Source organism: Camelina sativa, chromosome 3, assembly GCF_000633955.1.
Source record: "Camelina sativa cultivar DH55 chromosome 3, Cs, whole genome shotgun sequence".
NCBI lineage: Eukaryota > Viridiplantae > Streptophyta > Magnoliopsida > Brassicales > Brassicaceae > Camelina > Camelina sativa.
The window spans coordinates 9121485-9137201 of NC_025687.1; the positions used below are offsets into that span (position 1 = coordinate 9121485).

The window sequence follows — 15717 nt, forward strand, 5'->3', positions numbered from 1 at the left end:
TTTTTTTTTTTTTTTTTTTTAAAAAAAATTCTTTGATCTTCAGTATTCAGTAACTTGTGAAACACTGTTTCTTGTAATTAATGTTTTTTTTTTCTTTTTCTTTTTCAGGCCATTTGTAAGATGGCAAAGTCAATAGCAAAACCCATTATGGCTGAGCAAATTCCAAACTACAAAATCGATTCAGTTGAATTTGAAATGCTCACGTTGGGTTCATTACCACCAACTTTCCAAGGTTTCACCCTGTGTTACTCATAGATAACACATTCTTGTTCTCAAGATTCTTCTTCCCATATGTTTGTTTTTGATTCTCACTATCCTTTGCAGGAATGAAAGTTTATGCAACTGATGACAAAGAAATCATCATGGAGTTGTCAGTGAAATGGGCAGGGAACCCTAATATCATTGTTGTAGCCAAAGCATTTGGGTTAAAAGCCACTGTTCAGGTAGTTGATTTGCTAGTTTATGCTACTCCAAGGATCACTCTGAAGCCATTAGTTCCATCTTTCCCCTGTTTTGCCAACATATTTGTCTCTCTTATGGATAAGGTATAACCCAAAAATTAAAGGAGCAAAACTTTTTTTGTATAATACCTTGCAAAACAAGAGAGTCTAACATGTGATTTCTTATGTAGCCACAAGTCGATTTTGGACTTAAGTTACTAGGTGCAGATGTAATGGCGATTCCTGGCTTATACCGATTTGTCCAGGTATGACTTTTTCAAAGCTGTTTTTGCTTTACCTTCCCATCTAAACAAACATTCTTGTTCAGACCTAAAACTCTGTTTCTTGGAATCACTTCCTATTGTAGGAACTCATTAGAGATCAGGTTGGAAACATGTACCTATGGCCAAAGACTTTGAATGTACAAATAATGGATCCTTCTAAGTAAGTTTTTTTCTTTTTTTTTTTGGGGTCAATGTCTCACTTCTATTGCTCTTACAATATTTGTTAAATGTCAATTTGCACGATCTGCAGAGCTATGAAGAAACCTGTGGGATTGCTTAGTGTGAAGGTCATAAAGGCAATAAAGCTTAAGAAGAAAGATCTATTGGGCGGATCAGACCCTTATGTGAAATTAACACTCTCTGGAGACAAGGTTCCTGGTAAAAAGACAGTTGTTAAACACAGCAATCTGAATCCTGAATGGAACGAAGAATTTGATTTAGTTGTCAAAGAGCCAGAGAGCCAAGAACTACAGCTCATTGTTTATGACTGGGAACAGGTAAAAACCTCTCTTGGTAAATATATATTGGTTTCTTTCAGTAAATATCTGTGGAGATCATTTGCCTAACGTAATTGATATATGTCAGGTTGGAAAACATGATAAGATAGGAATGAATGTGATACCACTAAAAGACCTTACTCCAGAGGAGCCAAAACTCATGACACTTGAGCTCTTAAAATCAGTGGAGCCAAACGAGCCACCTAGCGAGAAATCACGTGGACAGCTAGTTGTGGAGGTCGAATATAAACCCTTTAATGATGATGAGATTCCAGACGACATTGATGATCCAAATGCAGTAGAGAAAGCACCAGAGGGCACACCTTCTGGTGGTGGCTTGCTTGTGGTGATAGTTCACGAAGCTGAGGATCTAGAAGGCAAATATCACACAAATCCTTCTGTTCGTTTGCTATTCAGAGGAGAAGAGCGTAAAACAAAGGTATTAAAACTTCTCTTAAAACTCAAAATCAAAACTTGTGATGAGAAGACATTAAGTCTGAGTGTTGTTGAAACACATTTGGGTTTGATTTTGCAGCGTGTGAAGAAAAACAGAGAACCAAGATGGGATGAAGATTTTCAGTTCCCATTAGATGAGCCTCCCATAAACGATAAGCTTCACGTTGAAGTCATAAGTTCTTCTTCAAGAATGGGTTTGATTCATCCCAAGGAAGAAACAAAACCAGATCGATCACAATTTTTTTTAAATCCCTATTAAAGATTGCATTAAAATCACAACTTTGAGTAAGAATTAAGAACATTTTGATTGATTTCAGGAAACGCTTGGTTACGTGGTCATAAATCTTGGTGATGTGGTGAGTAATCGGAGAATTAACGATAAGTATCATTTGATTGATTCCAAGAATGGTCGGATTCAGATTGAGCTTCAGTGGAGAACTTCTTAGACCTCAAAGGTTCGTGTTTTGTTTAGAGTTCACGAAACAATACCTTTTTTGTTTGGCTTCCTTCCTATGTACGTAAAATTTATAGTTGCATTTTGGTATGACTCGATTTTTAAGCATAATAGGCCTATAAAAACATAATGGGTCTCGTGTAAGCCTTTTTATTCAAATGGGTTTCACAGAAATTACTGTTTTATTTCTTTTGACATTTCTGATTTCTGATTTTTTTTTTGGGCGTTTCTGATTTATTTTGCAGCTTACTGGATTATCAGAAATAGCGATTTTTGTTAAGTTTATTTTTTTCTTTCTCAGAGAATTCTGGTGAGTAGTTTAACGATTTTAATTCATCAAAAATCTAAAATTTTGAATAAAAAAGAAGAAGTGGAGTTAGTTAAAAAAAAAGAAGAGAGATGGTCACTCGTTGGTGAATAGTTTGGTAAGCTACTAAAGCTTAACTTCTTTGATATCATGATTTGGTTATAAATCATCATAATGTCTATGATCTTATGAATCATTTTTGTTTTTTTTCTTTCTTGCACATGTTTGTTTTTGTTGCTGTATTAGAAAAAGAAAGAAAATTTGAACAAATTACAACACTCATTTGATATATAATATTTGTACTCCTAAATTTCAGAACTGAACTCATAAGGCAAACTCAATATATGTTTCGTTTTTTTACCAGCAAAATATAAATATGCTTGGACTGAAAAAGTTAAAGATAGCACATGATGCTCAATTAGCGACTAAATTAAGAATCATCAAATTAGACAATAATTAAAACAAGCCTACCATCTGGTGTGATTATGATTAAGGTGATGGGACAATCAATTACGTGGACGATCGTTATTGGTTAATTTTAGTTAGAGTTGGGCACGTCCCATTGGACCTCTCCTCACCTATGTTTCATAAGCCGAAGGGGATCGAAAAGAGAAAATATTTAGGAATCGTGCAGGCACGTTCTTGAAAGAGTGAGTAAGAGTTGCCAAATCCAATGATTATAGATTACATTCATGCCTCTCTCCGTATTTTGCTATGCTATAAAAGTCTCCCTCGTTCTCGTATCTCATCATCTTTGTTTCTTCTTGCTATACTTTAAAACGTATATCTTAGTTTTTAGATCATTTGAATTGACCTCCCTTCATATATATTAATGACACACGAGAGACTTATATCAGTAATTTTTGTTTTAAAAAAAAGAGATTTAGGATATGGCAGTTGTAGAAGTTGGGAATGGGAGTCTTAATATATATAACCTAATTCGCTAAACTAAACAAAATTTGGTCATTGTGAGACGTTTAAAAATATATCACCAACTACTACTTGTACGGTGATAAAAATTTTTATCGATAAATGGTTCAAGTAAAGATAGATAACAACTTTAGTTGTTGTAATGGTGAATTGGCAAACTTTTATAGAACTCCTCTATGTTGTTTTGGTAGGTGTCAGTGTCAAGACTTAAGAGGATAAGATGGATTAGCAATAAATTTACCAATATGATTGGTCTGAGGTTAAATAATAAAACTTCAATAACTAAAAAAAAATAAAAAAAGATGGTTTTGTAAAACTACTGGTTTAAGTCGTCTAATGCAAAAAAAAACCATAAAGTTTATGATGCTAAAACTCGGAAGACACCATAAATACTAGTCTCAAAACTTCCATGTGGTTGATTAGGACATGAAACATCAACAAAATTATAAGATGATGTCTGTGTTATATAAGGTGACTTAAATATTGTAAAAATGGTTAAGAAAACAAAGAGATAATACAAAAAAAAAACATTCATGACATTTGTATTTTTCTTTTGTTTTTTGTTTTTTTTTTAATAAAACGCACAGATCTTCATTTCAAAATTCAAAAATCAGTGACATAAAAGAAAGGAGAGATATTCAAATTTGAAAAGAAAAAGAATAAAAATGAAAAAGAAAAAAATTAAAATAATAAGAGGAGTGAGTGTATATGATGATATTGATAAGGGAGGTGTTGTTGTTGTTGTTGGTTTGGTGTACTCTTAGCTGTCTCTTCTTCTCCTCTCCTCAAAGAGTTGTTGTTGATATATTTGTAGAGTCCCCCGCCCCCTCCTCCTATAGGCTCAACTCATCTTCTCAAAGTCATCAATCAATCAACCGCCAAAAACATTCTTCTTCTTCTTCTCTCTCTCTCTTCTCATCGATTTTTGAATTTGGGGGATTTTTTATCACAAGCTTGCGAGCGAGAAATGTCGAGGAATTGAAGAAGCAACAAAGAAAGGGGATCGATCTTGCGGCGGAGATGAGCGCGTCAAGGTTCATAAAGTGTGTAACCGTCGGAGATGGTGCCGTCGGAAAAACCTGCATGCTCATTTCTTATACTAGCAACACTTTCCCTACTGTATGTAAATCTCTCTCTCGATCTCTCTCTTTTGTTTCTATTTTCTTCTATCTTTGTTTTGAGCTCGTCGCCCCGATACTAGATAGATTATAGTGAATCCACTCGAAGAACCTTTTTGGAATTATGGTGGATTCACAAGTTCAAATCAATTTGTCCATGTTTTGTTTGCAAGGTCATCTGCAAAATTAAATTTCAAATTTGGTGTTTAGATTGCTGCAATTTAGGTCTTCTCATACAAGAATTCAAAAATCATGTCTTCCTGTTACGAGCTGTATACTACAAGTTGATCAATTTCTCGTAGAGAACTTTTGCTGATTCTGAGAATTTATTTAGCCTCTTAATATGTTTGTTTGAACATTTTGAAAATCTAGTATTGATCCTTTGTGATTGGTTTGCACTTTGCAGGATTACGTTCCAACTGTTTTCGACAACTTCAGTGCTAATGTGGTTGTTGATGGCAACACTGTCAATCTTGGATTGTGGGATACAGCCGGTAATTCATTATTTTTGAATACTTTGTTTCATCATTGGGAATTTTTCTTTCTTTTGTTTCGGGTGGTTCTTGACTTTGTTTGTGTGTTTGTGGTGTTCTCCCAAAACAGGTCAAGAAGACTACAACAGGTTACGACCTCTGAGTTACCGTGGTGCCGATGTTTTCATTCTTGCTTTCTCTCTCATTAGCAAGGCTAGCTATGAGAATATTGCCAAGAAGGTCTTTCCCTCTTTTTTTTTTTTTTTTGCTTATTATCCAATACAGTATATATAACTTGTCATGAGTGAAATTAAATCTGATTTTTTTTTTTTTCCCTCTTTCAGTGGATTCCTGAGCTCAGGCATTATGCTCCCGGTGTTCCCATTATCCTCGTTGGAACTAAACTCGGTAATTTTTTTAACTCTTTCCTGACTTGAACTAATAATCATTTGTTTTGACTAAGTTTTGTTCATGCATATCTTTCGACTCCAACAAAGTTTTTCATACAAAATTAGTATTGTCATGAGGGATTTTTAAATTCTGTCTGGTATTTGCAGACCTTCGAGATGACAAGCAATTCTTCATAGATCATCCAGGTGCAGTGCCAATTACCACAAATCAGGTACTTCATTTCTTAAACTGATAGTCTCACACTCTCACCATGATTGGTTGTTGATGGATTATTATCTAAGGCTGTTATGAATGATTCAGGGAGAGGAACTGAAGAAACTGATTGGATCTGCTGTCTACATTGAATGTAGTTCTAAGACACAGCAGGTATACCTAACAAATTGCTTTTTTTTTTTTGTTTCTACTGTTTGCATAGATTCTTGTTAAGAGGCTGACATTGTTTTTCTTTTTTCGTTTTGGGGTTTCTGCAGAATGTGAAGGCAGTGTTTGATGCAGCCATAAAAGTGGTGCTTCAGCCACCAAAGCAGAAAAAGAAGAAAAAGAACAAGAACCGATGCGTGTTCTTGTGATGAAAACAATCACTAAGACTAGGTAAACAACTAAAAAGAAGAAGAAGAAGAAGATGATTTTCAACTATTTGATTCGTCCCCAATTTAATATGATAGCTTCGACATGAAGGGAGACATTTCGGGTAGCTTTTTGTATAGTTGCTAAAATGAGCTGTGTTGTTGTGTCTTTTACTCTTTGCTGGTGAATCATTTGAGTTCACTGAGTAAGAGAGTTGGTGTGTTCTACTCTTGCTATGTAGACTAATCTCTCTTTTGTTCTTGATGGGGATCATTTTGTATAAACATATGAATCTAATTACTATTGCCTTTTGTTTTCAAGCTGTTCTCTTCTTCTGTCCCCCATTTGTAGATGCACTTGATCTGATTTAGATTTATGATTGGGATCTTTCCACAGATGGATGATCAACTATATAATGAAGCAATTTGGCAACTCTTACTGTCAACTTATTTTCCAGTACATTCAAGAAGACCTAACTGCTTTCAAGCGATCCTATTGTAATGGTTGCTCAGGCTGCACAGTTAATTGAGACGGCTGTAATTTACCCAATAGCTTCCAGCTGTAGAAATTTATGTAGCAGATTATATAAGTCGAAAGTATAATCTATTATTAGTTTCAAAATTACAGAGATCTTGAAGTATTATATAGATCATTGTGATTGTTACAATTAGTTATGTACAAGCTAAGGGCTAAGGCTAAGCTCTAGTCATAACAGCTGAAAAAACAACAAAACAATTTGGGAATTAAAACGGGACTGTATATGGTAATGCAAAAATTCCGACTTCAGACAAAAACCGAGCTCTAGGAAAAGAAGAACAATCTTCTCCTGAAGTCTGCAAGTTGATGATCATGTCTTCATCACTCTTGATAGAAGCTTTGGAAGAACCTTGCCGACTTGTTCCAAAAAGCCAGTCATCGCTGTTGCTATTATCCTCCTCCAAGGACAGACAAGGAGGAACCCATCCATCAAATAATGAACTGTACCGAGATTCTTTGCCGACTTCTTATGTTTCTTTCTCTTCTTTGATTCAGAAGGAATTGTAATCTTGTCACTCTCAAGTGAGCTTGAGAGCAGATTCACATCATGGTCGCAGGTCTTTGGAAGAAAGACAGAACTTGGTACCTCGATGAGTCTCTCAGTCCCTGAAGTGGAGCAAACACGATCCTCTTGAGGTACAAACTCAGTTTCTTTTGGTTTCTTTAAAACAAAACGTATCCGGAGTGGGTTACCAGATACAGGCGCAGCTGCAAATCATCAAATGTATAAAACTTCAGCACATGTAACAAAATGCAAGAATCAGAAAACTGAACAATCAAGAAAAAACACAAACCTTTAATTTGACTCTCAACAACAGCAGGAGAAGTTTCCCTGCTTCTCTTCCTACTGTTCTGACTACCATCAGACAAATAACCAATCTGATGAAGCTGCTCATGTTCTTCCGTCAAACAACTCTTCTCAAGCTGTTCAGACTCATCCGAGACTTGCTTGGCTGGGATATATAGTTTAAGGGACTTCTTCGCAAGCTGTTCAGACTCGTCCGAGACTTGCTTCGCAGGGAAATATAGTTTAAGGGACTTCTTCTCATCCTTTACTTTCTTTTCTTTCTTATCTTTCGTTTTCTCCTTCTTCTCTTTCCGATGCACCTTTTGAGAGACTATTTCTCTTTCGATCTTTATAATCCATCAGAATAAAGGATTTAGACTAGAGGAAGGATTTATCAGGTAACAACCAGAAACCCATATACGTGGGTAACATCATTCATTCAATCATAAAACAAACAAAACGTTAACAAGTCAAAACACATATCTACAACACGTCTTTATAGTTGACTATACGATTCAAAGACCAAGACCAAAACCAAACAACATACATGTTTACACGATATCGTTACATAATAATAATAGGGAATTCAATAAGCTAAATCATGAATTGGCTATAGAGTAAATTCATAGATCTATGACTACAGTTATATAACAAATCAGTAACTTATATGCAACCTAACCATTGAACTACAAAGAGGATATTATCATCATCAGGAAAATTATAAATCCGGCCGAACATAGAAAAGCTATGTTCAGATGGAGAACTGAAGACGGTGCGAATCAATCACAAGAACTTGAGTGCTCGACGAACCTTAGTCGATTCGACCAAGTTCTGACTGTTCGCCCAGTTCCTCGCATACACAGGCGGTGGGGTTGTGAAATAACGCGACATCTTTAATTTTTCTTTTCTTTCTTCTTTCTCTCTCTCTCAGATCGAATCTAATAACGGACAAGAAAACAGACAGGAAGTAATCGAATTCGGACAGAACTAATCGAACCTAAGGTAGGGTTCCAGATCCACGCGTACGGAACCTTCTTTGGGGCACGTAATCAAATCGAAATCGAAGCGGGGGTAGACGGAGAAGGGAACCCTAATTTTTTTTTTTTGCCTTCGACGAGAGAAAGAGAAGGTGATAAAACCAATTGCGGTTGAGAAAATAAAGGGTCAGGGGTAAGGTCCTATTTAAAGACGCGTGAAACACTCAGATCCGCCGACTCGGCCTATGCTTACGTTTTTGTGAAGAATCAATGTGAAAACCCTAATTTTTTTAAAGGGCTATTTCCGTCATTATCTTCTCCGTGAAGCTCGGTCCGAGATTGCTACGTCATCTGAAAGCCCCCCTTTTTTCTATATCCTTTTGCGTCTTTCTTACTCTTAACATTATTATTGGGCTTAACAAACTTAAAAGCCCAATAATCTATCCCAAAGCCCAACATAACTCGCTTAATCCGACTTGGTATCTCGACACTTGCATAGAAAAAAAAAAACACAGCAATCACGCGTTAAACCATATCTTACTTCTAATCAACGGCTCATCGTAACGCCACGTGTATTCAAATAAATATTACAAAAGTTCGCGACACATACAATGCTTCCCGTACCAAATATTCCCTTGACTCGATCTGTCTTTCATCTTCTTCTTCGTCGTCATCGTTTCCTCCTCTTCCGATCGAACCATCGCCGACGTAAACTCAAATCACCGATTCAACGATGCAACAGGGAGATTACAATCCGTACTATCACAACCAGTACTCTCAATTTCAAAACCCTACCCCAAATCCTATTCCTAACCCCAATCCCAATCCCTCTCCGCCGGCGCCAATAGCCGCTGCCCCCACCGATCTTTCTCGGAACACGTACGCATCAGCGCCACCGTTCACAGGCGGTTACGGTTCGAACGATTACTCTAACTATTCACAGAATTACACTCCGTATGGGCAAAACTCTTCTGATCATGTCCCTCCTTCAGCTCCTTCCTTCACTCCACCATCACAACCGCCTCCTCCTTCTCCTCCGTCCGTAAACCCTAATTCATATTCTAATTTCAACCAACCGCCTCCGCCCACGAATCATCCACCACCTCTATCATCTTACGGATCATTTGATTCTACCGCACCGTATCAGCAATCCACCACCACGCAACCGACGTATTACTCACCGTATGATCAGCATCAGACCACTGGCTATTCTCATGCGCCTCCTCCTTCATCTGCGCCTGCGCCTTCTCCGAATCCTAATCCTGCGCCTTACTCATCATCCTTGTACTCTGCACCTCCTTACACTGGTGGAGGATCATCCGTACCTCCTTCGTACGAGAAACCGTACGACAAGCCTGTGAAGTTTGATCAATCTGGTTATGGCGGTTACGAGCGGAGCAGATCAGATTTAGGATCTGATTTATATGGGAAACGATCTGATAGCGGAGGTTATCCCTCTTTTGATGATTCTTCATATGGCGATGGCGTATATGCTTATGAAGGAGGCAAAGTTGAGCCATACGGTTCTCGTGGAACTGCACCGAAATCGTCCAATTCGACATTGTTCGATGATTATGGACGATCCATTAGCTTCTCATCAGGGAGAGAGTCCTCTGTTAGCTCGAATTCTGCTAAGATCGTGAGAGCTGTCCCCAAGGCTGATGTACAGGAAGATTCCACTGGTGGTGTTCAGAAGTTTCGTGTCAAATTGTTGGCTGAGACTTACGGACAAACCACAACAGATGTTCTTTGCCAGGTAATCTCCCCAATCCAAGTTCCCTTAATCTTACTAAAACTCAATGATTGTGATCATTTAGACGGATGTGAGAATTATGTAGACTCCGTACTCGTATTACTACAAGTTGAATGGATCATAAATATAATTTTCAATGGTAATGGGATTTTTTGAAGTTCATGCAAGGAGGAACAAAAACTTGTTTACTCTGCTTTTAGTTTAAGCTTATGGGGTTTTTTGTAACCCAAACTGTTTTTAGTTAATCCGCTACCNCTATATCCTTTTGCGTCTTTCTTACTCTTAACATTATTATTGGGCTTAACAAACTTAAAAGCCCAATAATCTATCCCAAAGCCCAACATAACTCGCTTAATCCGACTTGGTATCTCGACACTTGCATAGAAAAAAAAAAACACAGCAATCACGCGTTAAACCATATCTTACTTCTAATCAACGGCTCATCGTAACGCCACGTGTATTCAAATAAATATTACAAAAGTTCGCGACACATACAATGCTTCCCGTACCAAATATTCCCTTGACTCGATCTGTCTTTCATCTTCTTCTTCGTCGTCATCGTTTCCTCCTCTTCCGATCGAACCATCGCCGACGTAAACTCAAATCACCGATTCAACGATGCAACAGGGAGATTACAATCCGTACTATCACAACCAGTACTCTCAATTTCAAAACCCTACCCCAAATCCTATTCCTAACCCCAATCCCAATCCCTCTCCGCCGGCGCCAATAGCCGCTGCCCCCACCGATCTTTCTCGGAACACGTACGCATCAGCGCCACCGTTCACAGGCGGTTACGGTTCGAACGATTACTCTAACTATTCACAGAATTACACTCCGTATGGGCAAAACTCTTCTGATCATGTCCCTCCTTCAGCTCCTTCCTTCACTCCACCATCACAACCGCCTCCTCCTTCTCCTCCGTCCGTAAACCCTAATTCATATTCTAATTTCAACCAACCGCCTCCGCCCACGAATCATCCACCACCTCTATCATCTTACGGATCATTTGATTCTACCGCACCGTATCAGCAATCCACCACCACGCAACCGACGTATTACTCACCGTATGATCAGCATCAGACCACTGGCTATTCTCATGCGCCTCCTCCTTCATCTGCGCCTGCGCCTTCTCCGAATCCTAATCCTGCGCCTTACTCATCATCCTTGTACTCTGCACCTCCTTACACTGGTGGAGGATCATCCGTACCTCCTTCGTACGAGAAACCGTACGACAAGCCTGTGAAGTTTGATCAATCTGGTTATGGCGGTTACGAGCGGAGCAGATCAGATTTAGGATCTGATTTATATGGGAAACGATCTGATAGCGGAGGTTATCCCTCTTTTGATGATTCTTCATATGGCGATGGCGTATATGCTTATGAAGGAGGCAAAGTTGAGCCATACGGTTCTCGTGGAACTGCACCGAAATCGTCCAATTCGACATTGTTCGATGATTATGGACGATCCATTAGCTTCTCATCAGGGAGAGAGTCCTCTGTTAGCTCGAATTCTGCTAAGATCGTGAGAGCTGTCCCCAAGGCTGATGTACAGGAAGATTCCACTGGTGGTGTTCAGAAGTTTCGTGTCAAATTGTTGGCTGAGACTTACGGACAAACCACAACAGATGTTCTTTGCCAGGTAATCTCCCCAATCCAAGTTCCCTTAATCTTACTAAAACTCAATGATTGTGATCATTTAGACGGATGTGAGAATTATGTAGACTCCGTACTCGTATTACTACAAGTTGAATGGATCATAAATATAATTTTCAATGGTAATGGGATTTTTTGAAGTTCATGCAAGGAGGAACAAAAACTTGTTTACTCTGCTTTTAGTTTAAGCTTATGGGGTTTTTTGTAACCCAAACTGTTTTTAGTTAATCCGCTACCTGATTTGTGCTAGCAGATTGGTTTAGATGGTCTCCGTATGCTTGATCCAAGTACTAGCCGAACTTTGAGGATATATCCTCTTGAGAACATCACAAGATGTGAAGTAAGAATACGATCTACCTTCTTTTTAAGACTTAAGTTGTCCCATTTTCGTGGCTGGAAGTCTTATATCTATTTTAAATATTTTCTTTCAGAAACTAGATTCTTCTATTTTGGCTTTCTGGTCGAAGACTCCGGTAGACATTGATGCTAAACGTATCAGACTGCAATCAAATAGTTACACCACCAACACCCTTCTGGACACAGTGACCGCTGCAATGTTTCAGGTTCATAAACCGACTAGTTTTATATTTCTTAACTCTATGTGCCAATTCTATCATGATTTCCTTTTACTAATCTGATGTTTGTCTGTTGGTGGGTTTTAGGCCAAGGAGATTGGCGGAAGTAGCAGGCCTCCTGCCTCTGCAAAACTGGTTGAACAATCTGCTGAGAAGAAAAAAGGATTGGGTGATTGGATGAACATTATAAAGCCTGTAAACGAGGAGAAAGATCATTGGGTATGATTTTTTTTTTTGTTTTGTTGGAAAAAAACATAACTCTCTTTAGTAAAAGTAAAAGGCTAGGGTAGTAGTTGCATCCTTATTCTTATTGTACTTGCTTTGTTGTGGTTATATTGTTCTAACTCTATGTTATTTTTGCTGTCAGGTCCCTGATGAAGCTGTATCTAAGTGCACATCATGTGGGTCAGATTTTGGTGCATTTATACGAAGGGTATTATTTTCCCGCCATTTACAATCTTAATTAAGTTCTTGGCCATATTGGAACTCACAAACCTTATGGATTTTTATTTTATATTTCAGCACCACTGCAGGAACTGTGGTGACGTCTTCTGTGACAAGTGTACTCAAGGCAGGATTGCTCTCACTGCTGAGGAGAATGCTCCCCAAGTCCGTGTTTGTGACCGGTGCATGGTATGCTTATCCATCTACTCATTTTTATTTAAGTTGTGGAATAACGTTCCATGAATTCGTGAGAATGTGTTGATCTAGCTTTATCATGGAGAACCTTGGTTATTTGTTCTGGTTTAAAAGTGAATCTGTATTGGTATCTTGTCTTTTATGCCTTTCAGTTCAAAAAGTCTGACTGCTCATGTGAATCTGTTTCTGAATGTGCAGGCAGAAGTGTCACAAAGGTTGAGTAATGCCAAGGAATCCGCTAGCAGGAACGCGAACGCGCAGAGCCATGAGGACCTCGCTAGGAAGTTACAGGTGGGCTAATCTTCCTGGGTTCTTTATAAGTTTAAAGATTTACAAGTTTAGTTAGTATCTGGCACAAATTGTGTAGTTGTTTTCTGATGGCGGATATGTTTGATACAGGAGGAAATGGAGAGAAACCGCAAGTCTTCATCTGGTAATTCACCACATACTTCATNATTGGAACTCACAAACCTTATGGATTTTTATTTTATATTTCAGCACCACTGCAGGAACTGTGGTGACGTCTTCTGTGACAAGTGTACTCAAGGCAGGATTGCTCTCACTGCTGAGGAGAATGCTCCCCAAGTCCGTGTTTGTGACCGGTGCATGGTATGCTTATCCATCTACTCATTTTTATTTAAGTTGTGGAATAACGTTCCATGAATTCGTGAGAATGTGTTGATCTAGCTTTATCATGGAGAACCTTGGTTATTTGTTCTGGTTTAAAAGTGAATCTGTATTGGTATCTTGTCTTTTATGCCTTTCAGTTCAAAAAGTCTGACTGCTCATGTGAATCTGTTTCTGAATGTGCAGGCAGAAGTGTCACAAAGGTTGAGTAATGCCAAGGAATCCGCTAGCAGGAACGCGAACGCGCAGAGCCATGAGGACCTCGCTAGGAAGTTACAGGTGGGCTAATCTTCCTGGGTTCTTTATAAGTTTAAAGATTTACAAGTTTAGTTAGTATCTGGCACAAATTGTGTAGTTGTTTTCTGATGGCGGATATGTTTGATACAGGAGGAAATGGAGAGAAACCGCAAGTCTTCATCTGGTAATTCACCACATACTTCATGCTTTTGGTAATCGTTTCTGGTATTTTATGGATACTGACAATGATAGGAATGATCATAACAGGTTCGAGGGAAGGATCCGGAAGGCGGATGAAAGAAGTAGCTTGTCCAACATGCACAGTGCACTTACAGGTTAGATCCTTAGTCTTTCTTTGTATGATATTGGGACTCTATAGAATAAGTAAAACAGGGGGGTCCTCATAGTATAATCACTTGTGTCGGTGTGTATGATCATCTTGCAAATATATTGACGAAATAGAATAGTTAGATGAGTTTTGATGTCTTACCATGCATCTATGAGCTCTCTTTATCTGACATAATTTTAGGACTCACCTGTTAAGTTTCTTTATTCATAAAGGCGAGGATAAAACTGTTACTCGTGCGAGCCCTACTATTAAGCAGCTAGGTTGATGTGACTGTATTAAAATTGGATCATGGAGATTGTCGCTTAATCTTGTGAACAGTTTAGTTCATGCAAGTTGTAAATTTGACGTTGGCTTGTTTGTAGAGTCTCCTGATAAACATCTATATATGCGATTATGAGAGTAATGCCATTTAAATTTCAGGTCCAAGTTCCAATCTCAGGATCAGAGACCATCGAGTGCGGAGTTTGCCAAAACCCTTTCCTCGTTAGCGCGCATTGATCTTCCAACCCACTTTTTTTGCTTGACATATACATATATATCAATTAAAATTATGGGGTTTGGTCATTTGGTTATTGAATTGTGTTGGATCACACCAAAATAAGTTCTTGTCCTGTCTCATGTGGATGTTGTTTCCCCTTTGTGTGTATATGAAAGTCTTTTGAGTGATGANGTGAATCTGTATTGGTATCTTGTCTTTTATGCCTTTCAGTTCAAAAAGTCTGACTGCTCATGTGAATCTGTTTCTGAATGTGCAGGCAGAAGTGTCACAAAGGTTGAGTAATGCCAAGGAATCCGCTAGCAGGAACGCGAACGCGCAGAGCCATGAGGACCTCGCTAGGAAGTTACAGGTGGGCTAATCTTCCTGGGTTCTTTATAAGTTTAAAGATTTANATTACTCGCTGCTTCAATTTCTCTGACCACTAACATGTAGTCCAGTCAGTTCGTTGTTCATTATCCATTTTACTACCATGATATGAAATTATGGTGGTGATCATGGTGGCACCGTGGAAATGAATTAAGTGCTACAAAAAGTCCATAAATCTTAATTTGATATTAGTAAGATGGTGGTTTTTCGTGGGTAATTTCCAGTTTTAAGTGATTTTTGGATCGATCGGAGCAACATTAACTCTACTCCTTGTACAATAATGAAACAGAGCGGATCACACTGGACACTGCAACAGAGCTGTTGTACTTTCAGTTTCAGCATGCATTGTCGGTCCATTTCCCAAGTACACAATAAGAATTTTGACTAGGTTCATGTCCTGTTTCAAGCTGACCTGGTCTTCTTGCATTGTATTTGCAAATCCTCCGACTGGAATCAATTAGTGCTACAGTGGTGTTACTAAACTTTCAAGCTTTCGTTCCATATTCAATTTATTAGATTAGGTTAAGTATTAGCAAACGTTTCAAAAACCCGATACTTGTTCTTCCTCAGGCTCGTGGTTGTACTTGTTCGAGTTGTTATTGGTAGAAACTGTGTTCTTATAGTTTAGCTAGTATGATGAATTGAGAATGAAAGTAGTTAGTGGATTACTGAATTTAAGGAAAGTTCAAAGTGTGTGAATGAGAAGAAGCCATGAGAGACAAGTTTCATCTTCTTATAACCATCTAAACCACATGCTTCTGTCCGCTTTTTTTTCTTTT

The 15717-nt window shown here is 38.4% G+C and overlaps 3 protein-coding genes and 2 pseudogenes across 3 annotated transcripts; 4 read left to right on the forward strand and 1 right to left on the reverse strand.

Annotated features, from left to right (window-relative positions):
* The window catches only part of LOC104776125, a 3803-nt pseudogene extending 1271 nt beyond the window's left edge, over positions 1 to 2532 (forward strand).
* On the forward strand, positions 4085 to 6260 carry LOC104776126 (rac-like GTP-binding protein ARAC5). Its single transcript, XM_010500139.2, has 7 exons — positions 4085 to 4487; positions 4893 to 4980; positions 5090 to 5199; positions 5304 to 5367; positions 5517 to 5581; positions 5671 to 5736; positions 5841 to 6260. The coding sequence occupies exons 1-7, from the start codon at positions 4389 to 4391 to the stop codon at positions 5937 to 5939; spliced, it is 591 nt and encodes a 196-aa protein (XP_010498441.1). The 5' UTR covers positions 4085 to 4388; the 3' UTR covers positions 5940 to 6260.
* LOC104776127 lies at positions 6524 to 8451 on the reverse strand (annotated as a pseudogene).
* LOC104778794 (protein FREE1) lies at positions 8972 to 10115 on the forward strand. Its single transcript, XM_019239838.1, has 2 exons — positions 8972 to 9994; positions 10077 to 10115. The coding sequence occupies exons 1-2, from the start codon at positions 8972 to 8974 to the stop codon at positions 10113 to 10115; spliced, it is 1062 nt and encodes a 353-aa protein (XP_019095383.1).
* LOC104776128 (protein FREE1-like) lies at positions 10498 to 14739 on the forward strand. The gene is made up of 10 exons (XM_010500141.2): positions 10498 to 11632; positions 11900 to 11986; positions 12078 to 12209; positions 12309 to 12440; positions 12589 to 12654; positions 12744 to 12854; positions 13059 to 13151; positions 13260 to 13293; positions 13992 to 14059; positions 14494 to 14739. The coding sequence occupies exons 1-10, from the start codon at positions 10610 to 10612 to the stop codon at positions 14569 to 14571; spliced, it is 1824 nt and encodes a 607-aa protein (XP_010498443.1). The 5' UTR covers positions 10498 to 10609; the 3' UTR covers positions 14572 to 14739.